At 36.4% G+C, this 26175-nt stretch overlaps 1 protein-coding gene across 8 annotated transcripts in view; it reads right to left on the reverse strand.

Moving 5' to 3' along the window:
• The window catches only part of GABRG1 (gamma-aminobutyric acid type A receptor subunit gamma1), a 61263-nt gene that overhangs the window by 9752 nt on the left and 25336 nt on the right, over positions 1-26175 (reverse strand). For 5 of the 8 annotated variants that reach the window (XM_032686239.1, XM_032686242.1, XM_032686241.1 and 2 more), the window contains exons 3-8: positions 25902-25969; positions 12003-12223; positions 9504-9586; positions 8133-8270; positions 7859-8011; positions 4555-4766 (exon numbers count right to left, since the gene is read on the reverse strand). In XM_032686239.1, the coding sequence (XP_032542130.1) occupies positions 4555-4766; positions 7859-8011; positions 8133-8270; positions 9504-9586; positions 12003-12223; positions 25902-25969 (875 nt within the window). Of the gene's footprint in view, positions 1-176; positions 400-4554; positions 4767-7858; positions 8012-8132; positions 8271-9503; positions 9587-12002; positions 12224-13094; positions 13326-16730; positions 16815-25901; positions 25970-26175 lie in introns of those variants that run through there. The other 3 variants (XM_032686244.1, XM_032686243.1, XM_032686246.1) reach the window with 3 other exon arrangements.

The following is a 26175-nucleotide window of genomic DNA, read 5'->3' on the forward strand; positions in this document are numbered from 1 at the left end:
ACATAGACAGAGTTAGTTGATCCCATCTATACAACACAAACATTTTGAAGTCAGTCACTGCTTGACAATTGGGTCACAACCAAGTCCACAAGCTATCTATAATCATCACTACCAAAGGAATGATGGTCCTTCTATCATTTGGAACATTTGGAAAACGTTTCAAAACCAGAAAAAAGCTAATGGGATAGGTACAGCACCAGTGGTGAAGTTTAACAGACTGAAACACATAAGGCTATGCCATCTAATCCTCTGATGTTACATCCTTAAACAATATTCCCCCACCTTTATAATCCAAGACACAAGTCCTTAGGAGAATGCCACTCAAGTCACTGAAACTGATTAGTTCAGCTCTTAATTCTTACTTTCATTTTTCTGTGGGCACAACAACCCTCTTGCAATCTGACAAAAACAGTGTAATAGATGCTAATAATTCTCATAGAAAAAAATCTGAGTGCCTTATTACCAAGTACATACAGTGTTTGCTATTCCCTTTCTTGTGACTTTTGCCTTTTCATCTTCCTTTTATCTCCACTAACACAATCCTCCTTTCCCTCTTTTATTATTTTGTTTCTACACGGTTCTTTACTTATCATCCGTGTTTTCCTGAATGTTTCAGAAGACACTCTCTTTCTCTGTCTTTTTCTTTCCTCTTTCTAAATCTCATGGCCTTTTCAAGCTACTCCATAATCCTCTTCCTTTCAACTTTCCTCCCCCTTTCCCTGCCCCATCTTTGGTATGCCTTTTAAAATCTTCAGACCAAAGAGAGGGGTTACAATAACATTACTCTTACCCTGTCTTTCTCTTTTCTACCATCTTCATATTTTGTCATGTAAGAATAAATACAGCAGGAAAGGATGCAGTGAGAAGATCTAACTGGGTACTTAAGTGTAAAGAATAAGTTCTCTTAACCAATTACACATGATAGGCAATGCAAATCTATGAAAAAATATGAAAAGTGGGAAGCCACATAATTTGGCTTCTTGATACACTTCATATCTGCTGTCCCACTTCATGGGAATTGCTTTGGCCAGTACACAGATCTCTATACGTTCTTAAGGAGGCATTCTATTACTGCATGGGCATTTTACCAAACAGTATTATTTAATAAGTGTCTTTACCAGAAAATTTCACACAGACTGCTGCTTCAATACTTATTAGACATGATGACCTAGGGAGCTAATCATCGTCCTAAAGGACCTCATTATTCTTTTCAGTTATGATAAAATACTGACAATACTAACAAACAGGAGTTACATACTTCTATTCTAATTTTAGGTATTGCAAACAGGGCTTACTTTTATAAAATATAAAAAGTTGATTTTTTTTTAACCGAAAAAAAATTATTATTCTATTGAAGATAAATAGAGAAAGATGCTTATTTCTGATTCGCACCTACTCTGGCATTACAAGAATTTTTTGACTGTTTGTTCTGCCCACGTAAGATTCATGGCATGAGTTGTTTCTACAGCTGGGGTAAAACAGGAATACCCAACTCAGAAACACCATGGGAGAAGGAAAAAATTACAGTACTGCTTTTCATTGCTCATGTCACCTGCACAGACTGAAGGTGGCTACTGAATTACAGGTTTGAAGAGGTAGCTTGAGAGTGACAGACATAGTCATGTTATAGGCTTAACTACCTAGAGGAAATATATAAAATGCATGTAAGAAAGAGGCAATGTGAGTGAAAAGAAGAAAAAAGACCTCACAAGAAAATGACTCTATATCTATTGGCAGAGACTTAAAAAAAAAACAACAAAACACCCACAATACGTAGATACAGTAATACATGCTGATTTTTTATGTACATGTCTACTGACATTGTAGATAAAACTTCATGTATCATGGCAAGAATTTATAATCCAGTCTGATAGGATCAAACCACAATTATTCTGCAATAACACTAATACATGTACAAAAGAAAGCTATTGTCTGTGGAGATCAGCTAAGGTGATGCATTCACTTCAGCTGAAATGATGATCAGAACAAGATCCACAACTAATTAAGTTTAATCTTTCCTGCCCAAACTCATTATCTTTACTAATGTGGATTTGCATAAGCCAATTCATACTACCTTTCTTGAATGATGCCAACACATATGTTCTAAGATAAAACTGCTGTAAGCATTTGTAAAATCTCACAATTTTTTTCACAAGATCATTTATTGTGCCTTATTGGCATTAGTTCCTAGAATAATAGGCTTTTATTGCATTTTGCAGTAGAAATAGAAGATCTATACAATGCAAGTTTTCCAAGGAAAAAACACCTGTAAATGAGAACTTTTCAAAAGAAATTAAATGGACCTTTTAAATTAAATTGTTTCTTTCAGTTACAAACCCAAAACTAAAAGAGAAAAAGAATTAATAGAAGTCTTTGACAAAAGTAAAGGGGGAAGAAATATGTAAAGGATTTGTAATTGTATGATTTCTCATTAACTAATCAGATGGCTTCTTTATTTGTTTAATTTGGAACAAGAAATGTTATGGCTTTTTATAAAACATTACCAAACCCCCCTATTTACCAAATTAGAATCCTTGCATCTAAGTATATTAACTTTAATTCTTTCTTTTTTTCGTGTAATTTCTGCATCTAGTATGGTCTCGTAGCCATAACATGCTGGAACATGTTTAAAGTATTCTGTGTGAAAAGACTTTTTTTTTCAAATACTTAGAAATAAAACGCATGCTTTAAGAACCCAGTAAACCACAACTGAACAGTATTTTGAGCATTATATTGCTAATTTTAGTCTTAGTGCAAATTCCAGCTATTTATTCAATAAATTTCATAGTTTCTATCTCATCATAACTCTACATTTTAAATTTTCATATGCACTGGAAATATCAAAGCACTTGGCAGACTATTGCACTAATGGCTGATGTGTGAACAGATTGTGGAAAGTGTCATTACTCCATTCAAATGAGTGTACTTGCAGATTACTTCAAAGTCTTTTGATTTGTCAGCAGCTGATCTTTAATATCTCCCTGATTTGGGTAAACCAATACTTCCTCCCATCTTCCTCTTCTCTGTGTTGTGCATGCTGAAAGTAGACCTATTCAGCATTGTGTTCACTGAGTGTTGTTGAGACCTCATGGCAACAGCAACCTGAAACTGAATCTGCTGTGCTAACACTGATTCTTCAGCCTCTGTTACCTTTCACCATCATTGCTCAACCGTGGCCCTTGCCAAAGCCTCTGTTCTGCCCCTTCCATTGTGCTCACATTTGTTTGTACTACTAACAGGAAGGAGGTTTGAGGTTTCCATTTTCCAGTTCTCTTGTCTATGCTGGATCCCCTGAGGATCACAGCAATGTCTGAACAAGGTAGCACAGGGCAGTATTAACCCTTCACCACTAGCCTTGTCCTAAAAACACAGCTAATCCACTTCGATCAGCTCACCATATGAAACCTAAGGGCTCTCATTTCCCTGGTATTAAGCCCTAGCACCCATAAGACAGTTTCCCACAACAGTGCTGCTCAGAATGGGTGCACCAATTCTTCCTGACAGCAGTTGCAGAATGGATATAGCATAATAGGAGTTTTGTATTTCTATATCCGGGCTTCTGTAATTTCATATCAATCTCTGTTTCATCTTACACAGGTGGTATTCAGCCTTCATCCAGAAAAGACAACTGGCATTATGATTCATCTATGTTCCTGCTTGCTTTGATGGAAATGATCTGGAAGAGGGATTTACAACATTGTCCTTGTTCTTATTCTCTCTGTAAAATGACTACAATCAATCCTCAGATATTAAGACTAACGTTCAAATGGATAAGCTATTTAATGGACTAATCTCCATGTTTTCTTAGTTTAAAGACTACCTTTAAATATTTGTACTAGCTCCTGACAATAGATTCTTTGGAAATTCCAGTATCCTTACTGTAGAAACAGAAAGCCTCTTAAAACTGAATAATGCTTGATCCTGACACATATGGGGATTTATACCATATGAACATCAACTTGTAAAAGCAGAAAGTTCATTTAACCAGAAAGAAACATGGAAGTAAACTTTTAAAAGAGTTAAGGTAGAATTTCTCTAGTGGGAGGAAGCCAGAATACTGACCAGTAATAAGCATTTTTTCCTTTGCAAACTTTTCTAGGACCCAAGTTAGGTGATGCAGATCCAAAGAAATCCTCACACCTTCAGTCCATTTACATTATCTTTACTGCTACAGTCTTTTCTCTGGTTCTTTGACAGGTGCTGTTTTTAGAAGCTCTGTGCCCAGACAGAACCATCTCCATGGGCACAAGCTCCATAGGCAGCTCTAGAAGCAACAAGGGCATGGAGTATTACATCAAACTGCTCTCCATCTTAGGCTGATGTGTTCTCATTCACATAAGAGTGAAATGTTCTAAAATTCTTTCTCATTAGTAGTATTTACAGAAAATAAGTACAAACCCCCAACTATAAAAAAATGACAAAATAAATATTAGTGTTAATTATCCATGAACGTTAGCTTTTCTACTCAAGAACCAGTCTCTCCAAAATGAATGCTGCAACAAGAAGTATTCTGTATTTCCTTTTTTTTTTTTTCTCTTGTTCAACTAAACTTACTGATGGCTTAGATTTTGCCTTCTTTTGTTTTCCTTTGTCCCCTTTTCTGTTGCTGGTAAAGTAATGCAAGGTGCCATATTCCATCAAGGCAGCAAACACAAAAATGAAACAAACTGAGACAAAAAGGTCCATTGCTGTCACATAGGAAACCTTTGGGAGTGACTTTCTGGCAATTGTACTCAGTGTTGTCATGGTCAGCACCGTTGTGATGCCTGTTTGAGAAAGAAACAGAGAAAAAAAAGCAGGAAGAGGAAATGTATAAGTAATCCAATCATAGTGTAAGAAAAAAATTATTAAATTAGCCCTTAATTCATTGATGAGGCATATAGGAACTGAGCCACGGCAGGGTTCATCACTGATTACACCCACATGAATCGATACTATTACAAGAAGCCACCCCTATGGATCCAACAGCCACCATGGGATCATAGAGAAGGCAGCACATTTCACCTTCCCTTTAAATCCCTTCTATGTTTGACATACATTGAATAAACAGTGATATTGAGAAAGTTTGTGCAATTTTATAAATCTGTCATAAAAAGTACATATAAAACAAATACAATAGAAAAACAGGTACAAATAAGCATATATTTTACAAACACAAGAAAGAACTTTAGCTTTCGAAAGATTAAAAGGTAAAAAAGGATGCATTCCGAAAAAAAGTGCATTAATTTTTAATGATTTCAAACTTCTGGTAAATATAAGAAAAATGAAAAATGTTTTCAATTGTTTGCTTCTGACATGTAGTAGATAAAATTAGGTGACCTTCATGGTCTTTCTGGTATCATACTCTAAGTTAATAGATATGTTTTCAATACTCTGTCTTAAGTAATAGAAAATGTTTTCCTTCATTCACTTACATACAACTTAATTAAAAGAACCAGCTAGCTTTAATAACAGTATGTTCAAAATCTCGACTATGCCACTCTTCACTGGTTCAGCATTTATAAGGTGTTAACACTGTCTTCTTATATTTTATTTTTCAGGCAAATGCAAAGCCTTTTCCATAATAGTCCAAAATTAGGACGTGATCTTTCCTTTGGAGAGCAATACTTGAACACACAAATTTTTTATTTAAATGCACAGGATTATTAAAAAATAATGCATTACACCAGTCTATGGCTGTCTACGGCTTATAAATCAAAGCATGGAATCAGTGGTTGCTATGGTCGCTACTCCTGCAGCAGGAAGGCAGTAGTGATTTTGCAACAGATTTCCCAGTGAAATTACATGCCCAAAAGGGCAAACAGATAACCACAGAGTTCTTCAAAAGTGCTTCACTCCCACTAGATACTTCGGAAATCAATTAGGCATTTCTCTATATGTTTAAATACCTAAATACCTTTAATCATCCCAAATCCTTAGCTTTGGGAAACCACAATCTGCCAGGATCTTTCAACATATATGGAAGAAAAAGGCCCAAGCCTTTTCACTGTGCCAGACCCCAGCACAGCATCCAGGGGAAAAGTCACACCCACCATTCCCTGTTACCAACTTCTCTTCAGAGAAGACAAAAAGAGATGTGGATTTTCCCAGTCCACTCTGCTATATGGGGGCTGTTACAGAGAGCAAACCTTCAATAGCACAACAACTACTTGCCACAACAGACCTTGCTTAGTTTTGCCCTTCTTGCCTTAATTTCTCAGTCTTTTTCTATAAAATTGTGTCTATTTGACAAGTACTCTTTTTCTCCTTCACCAGAACATTTGCACGTGAGAAAAGTCGTCCTACAATCTGTCAAACTATGGCTTTTGCATGTTCACACAGAAGGAGCTCAGAGTTACCTGCAGGGAGCTGTAAATAAGACATTGTAAACGTTTGTAGTTCATCTCAAGTAGATGAAGGTTAGTACTGCTGAAATGAGAGCTTGAAAACTTCAGCTAAACCATGACATCAAAGGCAAATTTTCTAGGTTCATGGCATATAAAAAGTACTCTGTAAAAAGAACAAACTGGATACAGAACTAGCAGGATACCAATACAACAGTTTCTCCTGTTATACCTAGTGTCTTCTAGCTAGTCAGAACCCACAAGGATGTCCTATGATTAGTTAGTCAAAGAAATCTGATAAGAGATTTCTACATCAAGGTCTAAAACTACCAAAAGTTAGTTTCACTTATTTATTTAAAACTTTGGGGTCTCTTCACTAAACTTTGCAGCACTTCTGAATAACAAAGTTAGGATCCAAGACTTAGATTTTCTCCCCTTACCTTTTCATTAGGCTACTGAGCCATGCTCTTTTCTGCTTACTTTCTTGACTCATTAATCTTGCAGACTTGCAGGTGGTCCATTTTCAGTGGGAAAGGCAGGGAGTTAAAGCCTGGACTGACCTTTCTGGTAGTAAGTGATCCTATAAGGTGTGAATGGTGTGTTCACAATGCTAAATGAATAATGATATAATGCATAATAATGATGAAAAATTAACTCACATCTCTCACTTCCTAAAATACACTCTCAGCTCTTGATCTTTCTCCCAAAATAGGTCATACTGCTGTCATCAGTTTTACTATAAGCATCTGTCACTTCTAAACTCAAAGTTGCTAATGTACATCCTGTGCACTCCATGCACCACATCTATCGTGCTTTATGTGGGGACTAAAACTTTTCTCCAATGCTGCACAGGAATCCTAAATGGTCAAACTCAGGAGACTGACACCATGCTAAGCAGGTCAGCCAAGATGACAGGAACACAGAAGTGTCTCTATACTGGAACTTGCAACACATTTCAGTACTGTCTGTAGTAAAAGCAGGACAGTGAGTCAGTTTGTATGTGTTACAGGCTTAACTGCAAGTCTGACTGCAAATTTTCTGTCCTATCCTGGGCTTAAAACAATAACTGAATCATTTCTATTATTAAACCATCATCAACAAAAACAACACAAAAACACCAACAAAAAAAGAAAGAAAAAAACACCAAAACCATATCTTCACAATTTACACTCCTGTAGTAATGACATCATTTGTTCCATGATGCTAAGTGAAGTCATACTTGTCAGACTAATAATTGCCACATTGCAGTCCCTGGAGGTGACAAAAAGAACATAAAGAATAAAAAATGTATTTATGTGAACAACAGCAGATCCACAGGGCTTGGATAAGGGTTTCCATGCTCAACATTCCCTCCTTAAGCCCTGCTCTGCAGCCATAGTAGGGTTCTTCTACTCCCAACCTTGCAGTTCAAGAAAAAGAGTGACCAACAGTAACAATCTGAAGGGGAATAAGCTGTGGCTGATTTACTCCATGCTGCAGATTTGTATTTTTGGGGAGTACCAGACCCTTCAAGGCTGAAAAAAAGACATTCTTACCCAGAGAAGTCCTTGCAGGAACTGCATCCTTATTGATCCAAAATGACACCCATGAAAGAACAACTGTGAGTATACAAGGAATGTATGTCTGAATAGTAAAATATCCCATACGTCTGCTAAGATCAAAGAAGATTGTCATAATAATATAATCACCTATAAATGAAAAATAAAAAATATTTACATTATATTTAATATGGTTTTCAGTTGTATCTTGGTCTACTAGTCTTGTTCTATACAGATCTGGCACAAAATAAAACTTAACACTTTGCCTTACCAGACAAGGTATGAGAAATTTCAGTTGTGTTTCGTAACCCTACAAATGCAAACTGATACAATCTCCAGTATTTTGGATCTGCCACTTCCACAGAGGTTTTCTTCCATTTGTATTCAATTTCATTTCTGGGATATCCATCTGGAACAAAACAAAACAAATCAAACATTCAGCCACAGAATGTACCAAAGCATGTTTTGTGATATCTGAAGTTACTTATAAACTAAACCAGGGCTATACATAAAGTGGATTAGAGACAAAGACAATCTGTAGCCCACCTGATACACTTAAAATTTAACAACAAAATATCTGACCTCAGTTTTAAACCTAGCTAAATGTATGATAGATAAATAACTATGTAAATACAAATATTTTGGAAATATCTACATGACATTCTTGAACTCCAATATGAAAACTTGGCTCAGAATCATCGCTATAAATTAATACACAAATGCAATTTACATTACCATTAAATGATCAGAAAGAGCTTAAAAGGATTGACACTTTTAGTACATAATTTGACAAAACTCCTACTGATGGCTCAGGTAAGACCTCCAGAAAAGAAGTTGTAGCAAGGTGGAGGTCAGCCCCTTCTCACAGGCAACTAGTGTAGAACAAGAGAAAATGGCCTCAAGCTGCATCAGGGGAGGTTCGGGTTGGGTATCAGGAAGAATTTCTTCAGTGAGAAGGTGGTTAAGCACTGGAACAGGTTGCTCAGGGACATAGTAGAGTCACCATCCCTGGAGGCATTCAAGAAACTACTGGATGTGGCACTTAGTGCTATGGTGTAGTTGACATGGTGGTGTTTGGTCAAAGGTTGGACTTGATCCTGTAGGTCTTATCCAACCTTAGGGATTCTATGATTTTAATAGCACAATTCCCTTGGGATTTTTTTAAAAATATAGTTTATATAAAAAAAACGGAGCCTGAAAGTTGTGTTTCTTGCTCACATAAAATAAGTCTCACTGAAAGGAGAAGGACTTCTTATACTAATTAAGCATTTACAGGAGCAGGTTGAAGAAGAGAGATCTTATTTTTCCTTTTAAGTATACCACATGGAAGTAATTCAACATTATCAAATCTTGCAGGTAAAAAAAATAAAGTTCTTCCAGTGTGATGCTTTTCCATTAACTGGAATGGGCATTGTATCAGACTCCTAAGCAATAGGACTATTTTTAAAGTTGCACAAAGTGCTTGTAATTCAACTCCTTCATTCTTGCATTAAATAATGCAATAAATCTAACCAAAACATGAATGGATCAGTTCTTTCCTTCATTGTAAGGCTTTAAAAAGTAAATATTTGCTCTCCTGATGCCAGAATTTAAGGAAATTTAAAGCCTGAATGTAAAGAGAAAAAAGTGTTTTACCACCTACAGCTTGAAAACTCCAGAGGACAGGAGTGTTCATCCATAGGAAAATTATGAAGCTGAAGATAACATTCAGCATTAATTGTCAGCCTAGTTAGAGAAGGAAGGAGTAAAAAAAGAAAAAAGGTTATACTCAAGCATTCAGACACTTCAGACTACATAGTAAAAAACACGAACAGAAATAAATTTTGCCAATTAATGGATGTTATGAATAGCTTACTGTGTATCAACAAAAACACATCCAGTATCACCATCAAAGAACAAAATAACAAGAACTATGGTCACATGCAACCTAAGGATCTGCGTTGTTTCAACTGGTATTTCAAGCCATTTCAAAATTTTCAATTGATCTGGGGCAGCTCTCTGCTCTACCAGAAATAGGGGATAAAAAGGAGGGTCTGAAGACAGCGGAAGGATGGGAGTTACGATAGCAAATAAAGTTTCTGTAGAATCCATTTGTGGAGTCAAATTGTATTTGGCATCACTGTATCTGGTGGCTATACACAAGAGAAAAAAAGGTGGGGACACTCTTGAGCTTGCTCTATACTCATGGAAGCAGCTCTGGTGAAGACAGTAGTATGGACAGGAAAGAGCAGACTTGATGTTTCTACTCATTTAATGTCTAAGGCATTCATTCACAACTTATAAACATTTTAGAGGTGGTTTAGGACTCATGATTGTGTCAACTGAATCACTTGTTGCTTTTGAAAATACTATCACAGATTTCTGCAGGACTTCCAAACAACCAATGCAAAACCCAGCTCTGCTACCTTTCACTAGGAAGCTGAAGTAAGGTGCTAGACTCCAAACTGACTTCTTTGCATTTAAAATACCTCCTTCTTTGTTGGTAAGACTATGTAGAAATTCAGAATATCTTCTAAAATGAACTTTAAAAATTAACATAATGCTTACATACTAGATAAGAAGGGATGGGAAAAGGAAGATTCTGTGACATGCTGCCAGAAATCTTTGAAAGTCTCTGAACAAATTCTACAGAAAGTGCCACTAGGACCTGACCAAAAGAGGTTTATAGGGGAAAATGTATTTCTTAGCATACACTGGGCGGGGAGAGAGGAAGAAAAAGTGTCCCTTACATTTCTAAGCAAAATACTTGCATTGTTCCGAAGACGCTTTTCAAATTTGCCAGCTATGATATATGCATTTATTGCCTTTGTTTTCCATTTTCAACCTTTGGATAGTCAAACACTCAAACAAAAAGAAAACAAGCCCAGCCTTCTATTAAAAGCAATAAAACTAAATATGGAATCATTGATGGGTGCAATGGACAGACTAAGGGCTACCCTCAGAGGAGAGTCAGTAAGGCTGATTAACAGATTCACCACGTCTGCTCTCTGAATTACCAATGAGGAAAAAAAGGGACACCCACAAACCTGGAGCACTGTCAGATCATGTTAAAGTTCCTTCAATAAGCAACATATGAACCTCTCAGTGTTGTTCTGCCTTAGGCAAAATTCAGGACATATCCTCACCTATACAGATGTTTGCACATTGCAGTGCTGGGTGAAAACCTGTTCAGTTGTTTTGTCACGAGCTCATTGTGCTTTATAGCTCATACCCTAACACAGTGATTCTAACCTAGTGCTCTGTGAGGGCTCACAGGACTTTTTTGCTTGCATTTATTTATTGTTTTGTGTGACTTTGAACCTCTTTAGAAGAAACTGTACACTGAAACTGAATAGACAATGGAAGGATAAAGTCCAAGTATGACTCTAAAAATGCCAGCTAGAAAAAGGTAAAAAACATAGCATGTCAACAGAAGAGGCTCTCTAGAGACTTTTATAAACATCAGCTTAATAAACCATTTAAAAAGTGCCCTTCAGAGATACCTGTATGTCCCCAAATGAATCATACCACAAAAAAAAAAATCATCGAAGAGAATCCTTTTAAAACATTCTAATTCTTCTTACATCTGATAGAGAAGACTTTTATAAATTGATCATACAACACAACTAGCCTGCATATGAACACAGCACAAATGATTGAGAAGAAAGTAATTAAATGATGCCACTCTTTGTTTAAATAAATAAATGAATAAACTCTTAAGAGCAGAATCACATTTATGGCATCCTCTGAATGGACTGCTTCTTGATCAGTTCCTGATTTATTGCAAGATTTTTTAGGCATATTTAAAAAATTAGACTGAGAGATGACCCTAAAATTCTATTTAGAACAGAAATTCTGCAAAACAATTTACAATTTATCCACAATATATTAGTGACAGACCACCATAGAGCTATATGTTATATAACATCTTTCTTAAAATCCTGCCTGTACTTGAGTGAGATCAAAATTTGCTATCTCCTTCAATTGCCTTTACCCAATTATCTAGGCAATATATCTAAATACTATAAATGTCATGTTTTTCATTGTGAAATTCCGGTCCATAACAAAAGAGATGCCAGGAATTTGATTCATATTCATTATTTTCAATTCCTGGTCATAACAGGTTTCTTGGTTTTTTTCTACCCAGACAATAAAAACCCACCTTAGAGTGTATAATACTCTTCCATCACTCCAGATTCGAAGCAAACGATTTGGAGTTGTAATCCAGTGAGCATCAGATTTCCTTGAGTTCCTGAAGAAAGTGTCTGGAATCCAAATTTTTCCAACCATATTGCTATTAAGCATAAGCACCTTCATTGAGCTGTTAAATTTTAGACGACTGTCATACCAAGTCTGGGCAAAAATTATATCTATAGTGTATTCCTAAAAACAGAGAAACAACCATATCTATGTATATGTTTATCAAAGTCTGCAAGCCAACTATTTATATTTCATATATAAATCTGAAGCCAGTTTCTCTATTCTCTTTTGTATTATGATTTGCACACAGCAGGCTGTAAAACCAGACCGAGAAACTACAGGTTGACAAAAGATGAACACAGCCTTCTGTCCCTACCTCCTCCCCCTGACACACATTGATTTCTTAAGGAAGAAGATACGTGACAGGAGGTTACTGTAATGTGAAGGTTCCCGCACAATGCAATCACCTCCAGGGGTCCTGGACAGAAATGTAAGGGCAACCTTGCTACTTCAGGGCTAGACTATATTTGTTAAGACAGCGATTCGACATCTCTGGAGAAGCAAACCAAACAAGCTTTCTGTATTTTCCCCCAAACTTTACAACATGTAATTTAAGATCCTTCAAGAATTCATGAATATGTGGGAAGCAAACATCACAGTTTGCAGAACTATCTTCTACCATCTGCCTCGTATATCTACTAACATACACACAAAAGTATATATAATCATAATCAGGAAGGAAATTTCCCTAAAGAAGTTCCACTTTACTTATTAAAGACTCAAGAAAACTCCTTTTTAATAGAAAACTAAATTCCTCAGCTGACTTATGGCCAGAAAAGAAAGGCAATAAATAAATAAATTAATTAATTAAAGGAAACCCCATAGCCTTTTAATAAAATAATTCTTGACACAGCAAAACTTGAGATAAACATTACAGATGCAAAAAAAAAAATTTATTTCAAAGAATCCAGCCAGTTGTTTCTGCACTTCAAACACAGGGGTAAAGCAGCAGCTCTCTGTTGTATTTGTCTCAGCTCTAGACCATGACTCTAACCTCAAGGGCAACAGTCTCTCTACTTGATGGTAGATGTGACCTTTCCTGCACAGCTGCCCCATGAGGTCTTCAATGAGCAACTCAGCAGCTCCCCTGCAGGGAAAAAGAGCTGGAGACCAAACTTAGAGACTTGGTGTTGGTTGTTCACCTCTCAGTTATGGGATGACTGGACAGGGGAGTGGGAGGAAGAGACAGTGTTCACACTTTTGCTTGAGCCAAAAGAGTCACTACCGGTTTACTTGGTCAATAAAAATGCATAGTGCAGTCAGACAATTCTGTTTTTAAATAAAAGCAGATGGCTTTATTAGTTGGAGTGGGGTTTTATGCCCATTTTACTTTTAAACAATCACAGCAGCCAACTGTACGAGTTACAGACTCCTTACTAATTTCTGAAACTGATACCACCCATGTCCCAGGAAAGTTTGTGAAATTTGGCAGCTAGTCTTCAAGAAGTGCAAAGGCAGATATTCCAGGACTACCTTAATCTCTCTTAATTTTCCTGCCTTTTCAGATGGGAGAATAACAGGTATACGCTAGAGGGGGCTTGCTCTCCCTCTGTGATGTGTAGTAGATGAATTACCACCTGTGCTGTGGTAACTGAGTGAGTTTCAAAGGTTATGAATAACTAATGTATGAGGCAAAAAGTGGAGGGACAGAGAGAACGAAAGTACTAATCAAAAATGCATTTTAGAGGTGACTTCACTCTCAAACTCTGCATATTTCTTGACAGTCACTGCCATCAGGGGAAGATTCTGTGGGTCAAAACAAGTCCTTGATTTTTTTTTTTCCTATTTCTGTAAACAGCATTCAAAACACCTGTGAAAACCCTGGACCTGTTCAACTTTAAAATTCAGCTTTCTGTGCTCATCTGTAGTGGTTACAATGGGAAAGAAAACTTGCCTTGCTGTAGTACAAAGGAGAGCCCAAGGCAGTGAACCAGAGAAGTGTTTTAATGCGCTTAAATGGAACAGAATGAACAAAGATTTATGTGTTGCCTTTACAGTGCAAATAGGAGAAACAAAAGAAGTCAATGAGTGAAATCAACAGACACAACCAAATGTATGAAAAGTGAAGACTGAGTTTGAAGGTGCTACTCTAAGCAGCTTCTTCACAGTAGCAGTGCCTTGTTTGAGAAAAAGAAAATTATCAAAGTGTCATTAGTCAAATCTGCCCAGAGCAAGAAAACACAGGTTGTTATAGAATACCAACCATTCTAATAAATTCAGATAGAAAAGGAAGAGAGCTAACAGATTATTTTGAACACACAAAACAAAGGAATAGCATCAGCACACCCAGATGCTTTTATTCTTTTACATTTCAGTATTAAATGTGCAAGTTTTTATCCTATTAAATCCAAAACACAGCATTGCACCAGCTACTAAGAAAAAAATTAACTCTATTCCAGTCGAAACCAGAATGCCATGTACTAGAGGAGTTGTTTAGAAAACTTTTGGAAAAAAAATGAAACAACAACAAACTTTTAGTCTTCTTGATACAACTGTTCAAAAATAATCTAATAACCAATAGTTTAATATCATAAAATTAGCTACTACTTGTTTCCAAGTGTCTTGCTGAATGTATAACAAGATGTCCAAGTCCTAGCCTCTTGCAACATATCTGAAGAAAGTTGTCCTCAATTCATAAGTTCACACTTCTGCAACGAGACATCTCCTTCTCCATCTGGAGTCAGACATAATCCTATTACTCACCCCATCTGAAAGATGTGGACGTGCAGCCTCACGGTGGGTGGCAGCAGCAGTTCACTCCACTCTTCAGCAGGAACCCAGAAACAGTGCTCTCTGATTTCTCCCAAGAAATATTTCACTTCTAACATCTGCCTTGGTGGCCTATACTATCTACTTCTTCAGCATATCTGTTTGGCCTGTGCCTCTCTGTCTTTGAGGGTCCATAATATATCCTGAGGTGGCATATATTCTTCACACAATGCACCTCACACGAGATCACCTTTTTAACCCATTACATCTATACTATTTTTCACTCAAGGGAGCTTTAGCATCCTGTCCAAGCACATACAAGTACTCATACTGTAGAGGGGCAAAACATGAAAATGGGACTCATGTTTATTAGCCTCTTTTCCAAACACATTTTTCCCTGCAGGAGAGGCCCCCAAGTAGTTACCAAGCACAGGCAAAGACATAAAGGATGGTCAAACTAAGAGTCTGGCAGCACGTCACTGTGACAGTATAGAGTACAATAACCTGGAAGGGAAATGAGGCTAGAAGAATTATTAAGAAAGATAGATTCTTTCTGAAAATCCACTTTTGAAATGGGCCTGATATTTTCAAATTTTATGGATTCATACACTGAATTCCCTTAAATTTGCGTCTCCTGAAAAATATTTCATATTTCCTTATAAGAAGGGGAAATTTGGTTCCCTAAAATTTGTTGAAAATTATGTAGAAAAATCTCAATACTGTCTTTTCTGGGAGTACTTTGTTTCTAAAATGAGATGAATAAAAGCCCTATCTTTTTATAAAAACTGTGTAAGCAATCACAAAAACAACCAGATTTATACAATATTCTTTCATTTCAACAAATCTTTCTAACTAACTACTTTGTTTTCTTTGTTTTCTTACAAAATTTAAAATTAACAATCTTATTACTACTTCTCTTAGTCTTTCATAAAACTCACCATTTAACGACACCATGTCACCATAAAAATTGGTTTACTGATTCTCTCTTTCAAATTAAACTAATGATAAAGTAACCATGCAGAAAAAATGGAATCAGTCTATGGCTCTATTAGTTACAGCCATAGCAAAATGCATCCTTCTTCATATTCAGCCTCACAGGGTTCAAGAACAATGGCACACATTAGCTCATGTTTGGCATTTGATTAGTATGCTGAAAACCTTTTTTGCACAGCTGGCATAAAGTGCCCACCTGTCTAATTATTTACAGATAACTCCATCTCTTTCCTCTATAAAAGATCATAACAAACTCCAAAGGCTGGGAACAGAGTGACTAATCAGAGATTACCATTAAAGAAAGGGCCAGGCAGTGAACAAACTGTGACTATTGACAAACAGGTTCATAGTCTGAGTGAAAGTCATTTAATAAATAAAAGCAATTACTTCAAACAAAGTAGGAGCAGCTGCTGTAGGGGAATAAATGGAATCCTTGACATGTTTCATTGTCATGCACAGTCCAATTACAGTCAGACTGTAATCCACAGGTCAGTGGACTATTTTACTTTTTTTACTGGAAAGCTGTGAAAGAAAAGAAGGCAGATACCATCTAAAATGATTTTTTTTATCAGTACAAACCGCATCACACAAATTCCAACATAATATCTATAAGGATGGGAAAAATCTAACAATGCAGGAAAAAATTTTCTTGGATATTTTGCCTGACAGTCCCACAACTGATTTGATATTCCACAATAAAAAACTATGGAGAAGTCAAGTAACAAGTAGCTATTGTTGGCTGGATTATGTTAACTGCGTCACATTTTGTTTAAGAACAGGAAAAGGTAGCCTAGTTTTGTGGTGCTAAACACACAAAGAAAAAAGAGTCCAAAACCAAACTCACAACTGAAAAGTTGTGTTGCAAACCACAGATCTTCAATACAGTTCATTACCAGTGAATTTTGATGAAAAATTAATAAATACATACCTCTGTCATTTCATCTTTTCTCAGAAATCCACCCCACCTTTTCTTCCAGACTCAAAATTTTAGATGAAGGACACCTCCAGTTTTCTGTAATGCCACATGCTAATTCAGGAATCTGTTTCATATGGAGCCCCTCAACACAGTTCAATTACCAAATGTGACATGACTTCACTTTAGTCAATTATTTTATTACTCTGTTCAGTATTCTAATTTCTTAAACTGAAATTCAATGCCAATGAGGCAGAGAATTTTTAAGACAAAAAATGAAGAAGGGGAAACTAAAGAATTCTACCAACCCATATGTTTCAACAATAGGAGATGTGATTTAATATCAAAGCCACAGTTTAGTATGCTGATTAAGAGATTTTAACAACAAAGAAATTCATAGACAGAACTGGTAACCACATGCCAGGAGAAGCACCAAATAAAGCAACGAGCATTAGCAAACTTATCTTCATCTTACCAGTGTGCTGTCAATAAATACTTGCAACCTTTACCTTTTCCCTCACCCAAACATCTCTGGACATCAATAAGGGGCTTTTAAGTAATTTATTAAAATACTTAACCTATCTTTGATATATAACTACCCTTAAAAAATTTACAAAATGTGGCTACTCTTGCTGGTGCGTTACTTTAAAGAGATTTTTTTTATCTGCTTCAGGGTCAACAATGCTTTCAGAACTTGATCCCCACAGCTGAGACCAAAGCAAAAGTAAAATTTCTTGGTTTGGTAAACCATTTTAGTTTGCTCACTAGAGCAATATGAACTTAGTGATCTCAGGGCAAGATTTAATAGATTTAACAGATCTAACAAATCACAATGATTCTGACATGTAACTGTAATATTGCATTAATGATATTGCAGCCACAGAAGAGGGGAGGGCTGCAGGAAATGCAGTGAACAGAAGTGCACAACATCTGCTTCCAGAGTCTTTTAATCAGTCAGATTGTCATGACTGTGCAGACAATCACAATGGAGGATGCTATGAGAACATATGCACAGGGTAAGTGGAAATATGGAAAATCATATCTACAGAAGGTGAGTACAGCAAGACTTACATAGTCATGATACAGAAAAAAAATCTACCACTCTTCACATCATAATTTGGCATCTGTTCTTATCTAGTCCTTATTTTGAATATGCAAAGTGACAGATGCAAACAATACAAATAAAAGGCAAGATTAATTTAAATGCTTTGTGGATTAGAAACTATAATTAAAATCTTGCCAATAATGAAAAGAGTAGCTAGAAAAGTAACTAAAGCACTTCAGAAAAATCTACCCTTTTATTTCATCAGCTTAGATTTTGGCCATTTGAAGAAAGCATAAGGAGAGGAAGTAGATAAGTTATATACATAATCTATATACATTCTCTTGGTAAAAATTATACAAAAAAGTTTTTGTTTGCTTTTCAATTGAAAATTGAATTTTTCAGGCACTGATTCTCATAATCAAACATTAAACTACAGAAAGAACCAGAGAAGAGAACTCAGAACAAAACAAAGCAAAAACCCACAAAAATATATTAAATATATTAAAAATATATTAAATATATATTAAATATATTAAAAACCCGGGAGTGAATACTGGTATGGATTAAGGGTTTGGCTTTGAGGTTGTCAATAGTGATTTACCAGCTCCATTAACTGTACTTTCAAAATTCAACAGCTATATCTAACTTCCTGTAATTAGAGAGACCCAAATAGTTAAAATTGGACTCACAAGCAACTTTAACAACAAAGCTGTACATTACTCAAGCATACACAGCTTTCTACAGTTTCCCTTCATAAATTAACTATAAAGTTTCAAACACAATACTTCACCATTCAGTATGGTGCAACAGTTTTCAAAGCACAGTTACTGTTTGGTTTTGTCTTGCCTTTAATTTACATGGTTTTCCTGCCATGGTTCAAAATCCCAACACTGATGGCAAACAGACTTACCTGGGTTTGGCTTCTGCTCTCCAACTCCTGTAAGATACATGATCCTACATGAAATACAGTAAGCCTATTATTTTGGCTGTCTGGTTGATGAGGCAGTAATCTGCTCCAAATATCAATCATCTGCTACACTGAATATATAAGAGCACAGATATATGTCAAGAACTTCCTAAGAGCCTCTATTTATTTATTGGCTGTAAGAGTATAACATATTGTGGGGATCACTCTCTACAACAGAGACATTACTGTTATTCAAAAAGGCAAAATCTCCAGCAGCACTTACTATATGCTGGTGAATGAAAAACTTCAAAACAGTCAAAGAACTGTTTTAAATTTGCATTCTCCAGAGTGGTCAAAATAAGCATCCAGATGTATAAGACTTGATGAAATTTAAAATCATGCAACAACAGAATAAAATGAAGGCCAAGATCAACAGGCGGTGAAGTTGCATTCACTTACTAGAGAAAGCATATTTCATTTCTTAATAGCTCTTTTGTCAGTGCTGTCACCCCTATGACCAATGAAGTAAGACAACACTCTTTCCAGGGACAGATCTGCTTCCTTGGTAAAGAGCTTGAAGGTGCTGCTGCAGGAAAAGGCATCCAGACTGCTCCTCTACCAGTAAAATGAAATTCCTATAATACACATTGTGAGATGAAAAATCCTGCTGTAGCTGCCTGGCTTTTAACAGAGAATGAGGTTTTGTAGTGTCAGCACAGATCCTGACACCAACCCTTGTAGGGGTCAGTGAATAACAGCATCTTTCCTCTGGTGCACAGTAGCTCAGGCGGCCATGAAAGCCTCTGTGGTAAGAGCCATTGCCAAAGTCAGCCTCTATTACAATAAGCTGTTACGATTGCAACAATCCAAGCACATTGCCTGCTTTTTTCCCCAAAATCCAATTCAAATCTAGGTCAGCAAAATTATTTCCACAGTTGGAACACAGCACGACATATTTCCCTATAGACAGACAGATAAGGAATTAATAACAAAGAACGGGTGTGTCATGTTCTTCAAAATATTCTTCTTCTAGTTGACAGAGAGATAAGAGGTACAAGATAAAGAACTAAATGCAGTTTGTCTCAGCTGCAGACACAAGGGAGACAACACAGCAGAAGACAGTAAGTATTTGGAGAGGATATAGGAAGTAACAATAAACTGTACAACAGAACAGCCAAGTAGTCTGTGCAGTTTTGGGTTGAAAAGGAGGAGTTGGGTGCTGTTTGGATTAGCATTAGCACTAGTCAATATCTGTGCCTTCTCAGTGAAGTGCTATGTGATGATACATACCTTAACACCACTCTTGGTTTAGATCATCTCAGATCACAACTGAACTGTGGAGGCACTCAATACTCCTTATACAGGATATATAACCTCTGCAAGGAGCAAGGAGGTTTGAATTTAACATAAAAGACAACATTTGGAAAGTCAGATAGTGATTTTGGCACAACACAAGCTTAAGTCTTTGTGATATTTTGTAACCTTCACAGAAAATAAAAAAAAAAGGGGAAGAAAAGTAAGTTTAAACAGACACATAATGGGAAACAATTAAATGGCTTTGCAGACATTTATGGAAAGTTTCTTTCAAGCATGAAGGGCAGCTTGGGAGAAACTGGTACGAAAAGTTGAAGGTATGGGAGCAGAGACAAGAGAGATCTGAGATACTAAATGGCCTCTTGAGGAAAAAAACAAATAAAAATGGCTAAAGCTTTGAAGTGCCTTGAAAATGAAAGGGAACTGTTTATATGCGAGACAGTGAAAGAGGAGACAAAGGAAGAACTTGAGCAAGAAGTAACCCAGGAAAAACAGTGGCATTTTTTTTTCTGTAGAACATCTTATATGGTATAAGCAGAGCCACGAGGCAACTGGAAAGGTTACAGAAATACATCAGCCTAACAATGGGAGTCTGAACAAAAGCTTCCATGCGACGGATTAAAAAATAAATATAAAACCCTTTTACATTCAGAATTTGCAAGACTAAAACTGAGACTCTACTTCTGGTTCTAAGATCCATCACATCATAGAAAATTTTTAGATTTCAGTCCTCAATGACATAGATTAGTGATTAGTGTAGTTGTTGTTACTATTATGACTATTACTATTATTACTACATACTACTACTATAATGATGATGATTTTTATTACTACAACCATGTTCAACTGTGGCTTAAGTGGTACAACGGTGCCCTATGAAACCAGTATTTCCTAAACCATGAACTACCTAACATAAGACCTAAGAATCAACCATAGCACAAAAAGACTGCAGCCTTACATAATAGCACTGCTATTATCTGGCACACAGAAATGAGGCCATATTTCACAGCAAAGAGCACAGATTTTCCTGGTGACTCGTGTGTAACCTTCACTACCCGTCCTGATGTCATATTTAATATGGGACAATGGTAAACTGCAGCTGAAAACAGGAAAAGTACTGAATACTCTTTAAAGTGAGGGCTGAAAAGATGTCTATTCTCTGCTTTGGTTTCAGAAGAATACTGCAAAATTTGTCAGTCATACAATGACTGCCTTTTCCCTCACCTCTCCCCATTCCCTTCAAAATATTCACAGAAATTGGGAGCGACACAGGAACCGCTGTGCTGAGGCAATAGGAGCAGAATACAACCAATACTTGGTCAGAATATTTGGCCAGGTTTCCTGAAGCTGAACAGGACAAGCTTGGAGCTATCTTGCAATAGCGGTAACCAAACTGCAAGTACCAGATTAATCACTTACAGTTACTTTTTTTCAGGAAAAAAAAAAAAAAAAAAAAGAGAACATTCACGAAATTGTATTTGTGATGTATTACTCAGTTTCTAGAGCTGTTAACATAAGAAATGTTAACAGAAATATGGGATTTGATATATTCCATAACAAAAAAACCAATGCTCTAACCCACTGAAGGACAATTCACTCAGCTGCTGTAAATGGACAGTGTCCATCAATCTCAAACACTCATCTGAGTAAGCCAATTAATCGTGATCACTTGTGGTGCTGATCGGCATCGAAATGATTGGAATCTACATTTCCTAATTAAAATTAAAGAGTAAGTTGGGAAAAAATATTCTAACTTATTCCAAAGAAGATACTGTACAATAAGAAACAGGTAATATTCAAAGACTCATTGGTACTTTGTCCTGTGATAAGTAAAGTGCAGTGACACACCTGGCCACAAAGTATCCTCCACAAGTGCAATAATGTTGAGCAATCTGTACTAGGATACTGATATTTGAATACTTTCAAAAAATAAAAACAAAAAATCTGCTGCTAGTGAGTGCAACTGAGAATGAAATGAAATTTAGAAGCCAAAGGATACCTAAAATTCCCCATCACCACATTCTACATGAAGTCACAAATGGTACAATATGACAGGAAAAATTGTATCCTAGCAGTGTCCAGGCCATGCAGTCTGCACACCAAAGTAGCACATTGTGTGTTCTGTATCTGATTTGCTCAGTGGTTTAGCTCTCTTGTGAAAAAAATGAGTGATGGGCTTCAAAGTATGCCTTCAGCTTGTGATCACAGCCTTCAATGGATAATAAGCAAAGATCATGTGATAAAAGCTAAAAGATCCCCAGAAGAGACAGAAATGTTGGAAAATAACAAGGAAACTGAATTGCTCTAGTGAGTTGCAGTCCTAGAAATCAATCCTGGAATTTCCAGTCTGCACCTTCTAATAGTGGATTCCATTAACAAATACAAAAAATGAATAGAGAGCATCATCTGCATCCACAGCAAGGGAAATAAAAAATAGTAGCCCTCAAACACTAAAATGGCAATGATAGCAGAATGTTTCAAATTGTTAAATTGTGACTAACACTTTTAAAAAGCAAAGGAATTTTAAAATATTTTTTTTTTTCTGTAAACCTACATATATATGTATACACACACACAGGTAGATATAGACAGTTGGGTAGAGCATTTTCTTTTGGCTAGTTTCTAGTCTAACTATCAGTTACAATGTCTATGCATGTCTATAGAAATTATCTACCTCTTTCTAACTATTTACTAAATGAAACTTGAATAAATAGACATCAAATACGGGGGAAGTATAAACTTTGCTCTTCATTTTTGACACAATGATGCAATACTGCTTCTGACTTAAGGAACTGCTCCTTCATTCCTTCTCAAAAAATTTCTCTCATTTGGGGTAGCAATCTTTTATTGTCATAAGAGTTTTGATCAAATGGAAATTACAATATTGGGTATTCCCTTAGTTAAAGGAAAGTAAAAATGTCTTGGAGGGGTACCATGCCTCTCCCAGCCACCTGAATAGCACACTTTAATGGTCTTGTCAAACTGGTGCTGGCATGGTTCTTCTCTGGACCCCCTGGGGCATTAGTACCACAAAACTGCATATTTATGAATACATACAGTTTGGGGATGAATACAGGACAGGGAAAGCTAATGAGGCCAACAGGCACCATGGATCAACAGTCATTTTTACATTGGGACCACATATCAGACTCTGATACTTTACAGCAAACAGTGGTTGCTTTTCATTTGGCCCTAGTCTGAAAGGAGAAAGGTAGTAAAAGCCTAGTGCTTTTAAATTAGGTGTTCAACATAAAGTAAAAACAGGCTCTAAATAACCATTGCATATCTAAACTCTGTTAAGAATTTCCTATACCACTGCAGAGCCACTGAGGATCAAGACTTTGGCCATAAAAATACACTTAGCTGTATTTTACATGATTGTTGCATAACGCATAGCTCTAAAAGGTCAGCTCTAAAAGACAGATTTAGTTAGTATTGGAAGCCTAAAAACTCCACTGATACAGACACTTGTTAAAAAGGTTTCATGCAGGTTGCAGATGCCCAAAGAGATCACGAGCTGTAGAAAAACATCTCTTAAGAATGGGGTGAATATAACATCTAGAATGTTGTGTAGATCTTTGCTAAACAGTAAAAGCCAAAATACAACAGCCTTCAAAAACAAATTCTAATGAATATCATACATACATCCCATTTATGAAAGTCTATCAAATACCAAGAGGAAAACAGACTGAATTCAAAAATAAATGTTTCCTCTCATAATATGTGTCCTCCGAGGCTTTCAGACAAACATACTCCCTTGATATGCTGTTTAGCATCATTTTCAGAAAAAAAAAAGCTCTCTACATCATGCCATATTGTATCCTAACTTAATAGTTAAAGGACATCATTTGCCAGAGTGAATTAAGGTATCTGACAAATGAATAATCCAAAGGGAAACAACAGATAATGTGTTCTCACATTAAGTGATTGCAATGGTTAACAATCTCAAACAATATTGATTCCAGGAAAAGTGCCTTCTTAATGAAACCAACAGCTCACATAAAGATAGTTTAGAGAGTCAAATTTCTTATTATTTATTTTGATGAGAATGTTGTTTCCCAGAATAAAACATCTCATTTTTGAAACCTTAATCAAAATCTTTGTATATATATGTGTTATTTATTTTTACAAATGTTTGATTTTTGTACTGATATTAGATGCTCATACAAGCCAAGTTCCTGCAGTCCAAGCCCAGTGAAAGCAATTGCCCTTTTATGAAGGAAATGGTGGTATAAGGCTGTAATTTAAATTGCTAAGTAGTTCTCTGTCCATTTTTAAAAAACATAGAGCAGTTTTTAAATTTCTACATCTGAACCATAGCTAGAAGATTTCACAGGGGCTGCAGAGACAAGAAAAGGGCATGGGAGATGGGACAGGACTACCCTGCAAAGCCAGCCTCATGCTGGCTCTTTAAAACTGGAAAACTGAAAAAGTGAAGCTGTAAGCATTTGTCATGTTCAGTTCCACAGGCTGAAGGACTTAAATTGGTTACTGGAAAAAGAAGCCTCTACCACTTGCTATATCCTCCTTACAGCCTGTCCTCACATTTTGCTCCCATGGTAAGTTCCTTCAGAAAAGAATTGGACAGAGAGAAACAAAAGAGAAACACTGAAGTAGGTAGACAGACGAAAACAAAGACATCACTTATACTGGACATGGAAATTGGAATATTTCCCCCACCCATCACTCTTCTGCTCTGTTATGCATTTCATTATGTACAGTCCTGGCCCGAGACATGGACTTCCCTGCCACAGCCCCAGGTAATGGCAACCGTAAGCTTATTAGACCATTATGCTGGAATGAATATCCTTTGCCACAGATCTGCATAATCTACTTTTGGCATCTCTATCCACAGTATCTAAGTACCACTGGTATTTCCTGCCTGGCTTCCCATCTATTCCCCACCCATGCATGATGACATAGGTCTAAATCACAAGACCCATAATAATAATTGAGAATTATAGTGCTCTAATCAAATGCTCAGAAGATCCCTGCACTGTCATACTCCAGCCTCTGAATAAAACGCTTGTCTGCCATGCAAATTCAATACTGTCAGCAATTCTGTAGGGAGAAGGTAAAGGAAAAAGGCAGGAGAGGAGTGAGCTCAAATGCACCTGACGGTGAATCCCTGTCTTAGTTCTGGGCAGCAGTCCCCAGGAGAAGTCATGCCAAAAGGCCTCTCTAAAGCCTCCAACACCACCATTTCATACAATGTACAATCTAAGTGATTTACTATCGCACACTCAACCTCCTTAGAAGTGCTGTTACTTCAGTGTTGGTACTAAATACATAGATTAGATCTCAACAGGTCTACCAGAAGCTAGATGGGATTCATTGCTTAACTTCTGAAGAAACCAGCCATGTACACATACCCACCCACCACACACACACCCCCCACACACATACCCACCACACGCACACACCCACAGGGAAGAGGACGCAGAAGATTAAATGGAAAAAGGACAACAAAACAGTTAATTTCAAATTTTTCTTTCTATGAATTTGAAAAAAATCCCAAACAACAAATCACTGCAATGAAAATAGTTTTATTCGCAGCTGCTTTGTCAACCATGATTTTTCTTAAGCTCCAAAGAGTAGCTCCATGAAATTATACCGGCCCAGAGACAATCCAGGTATACACAAACATAGTGGAAATGTTCAGCACAAACTAAAACAAGGATCTCATACAACATACTCTGCGGGGCCTCATTTTTTTAAAAGAAGAAATACATTTTTAAAATTACAACTACTTCAGATAGAGAGGTGAAACATGTTTCTATAATAACCACAATCATATTCAACTGCATAAGTATACACAGTAAGAAATAAAGAAACTTATTTGAATGAGATTAAAATTATTTCATAATATTAACCCATAGCAACATTCAGGTGATGTTTTCTATCAATAATCAGAACTTACCATATTGATTGGGTCAACTGGGCCGATGCTGTTTACATAGACATCTGTTTCAATTACCGTAGTTCTCACTAAACAAAACAGTAACCATAACAATTACATATTTAATTAACTCTGTGCATTGTTAGTGTAATGTAATCTATTTAACTAAAACAACAGCATATCTGTATTCTTTTATTAGCTTCAGAATAATTAAATTTTTGCTCTGTTAGTACTTTAGAGGATCATAAATGACTTGGTTCCCTTATTTCATATGAAATGTTAAAATTATCAACTT

The sequence above is a fragment of the Chiroxiphia lanceolata genome, chromosome 4 (genome assembly GCF_009829145.1).
Source record: "Chiroxiphia lanceolata isolate bChiLan1 chromosome 4, bChiLan1.pri, whole genome shotgun sequence".
NCBI lineage: Eukaryota > Metazoa > Chordata > Aves > Passeriformes > Pipridae > Chiroxiphia > Chiroxiphia lanceolata.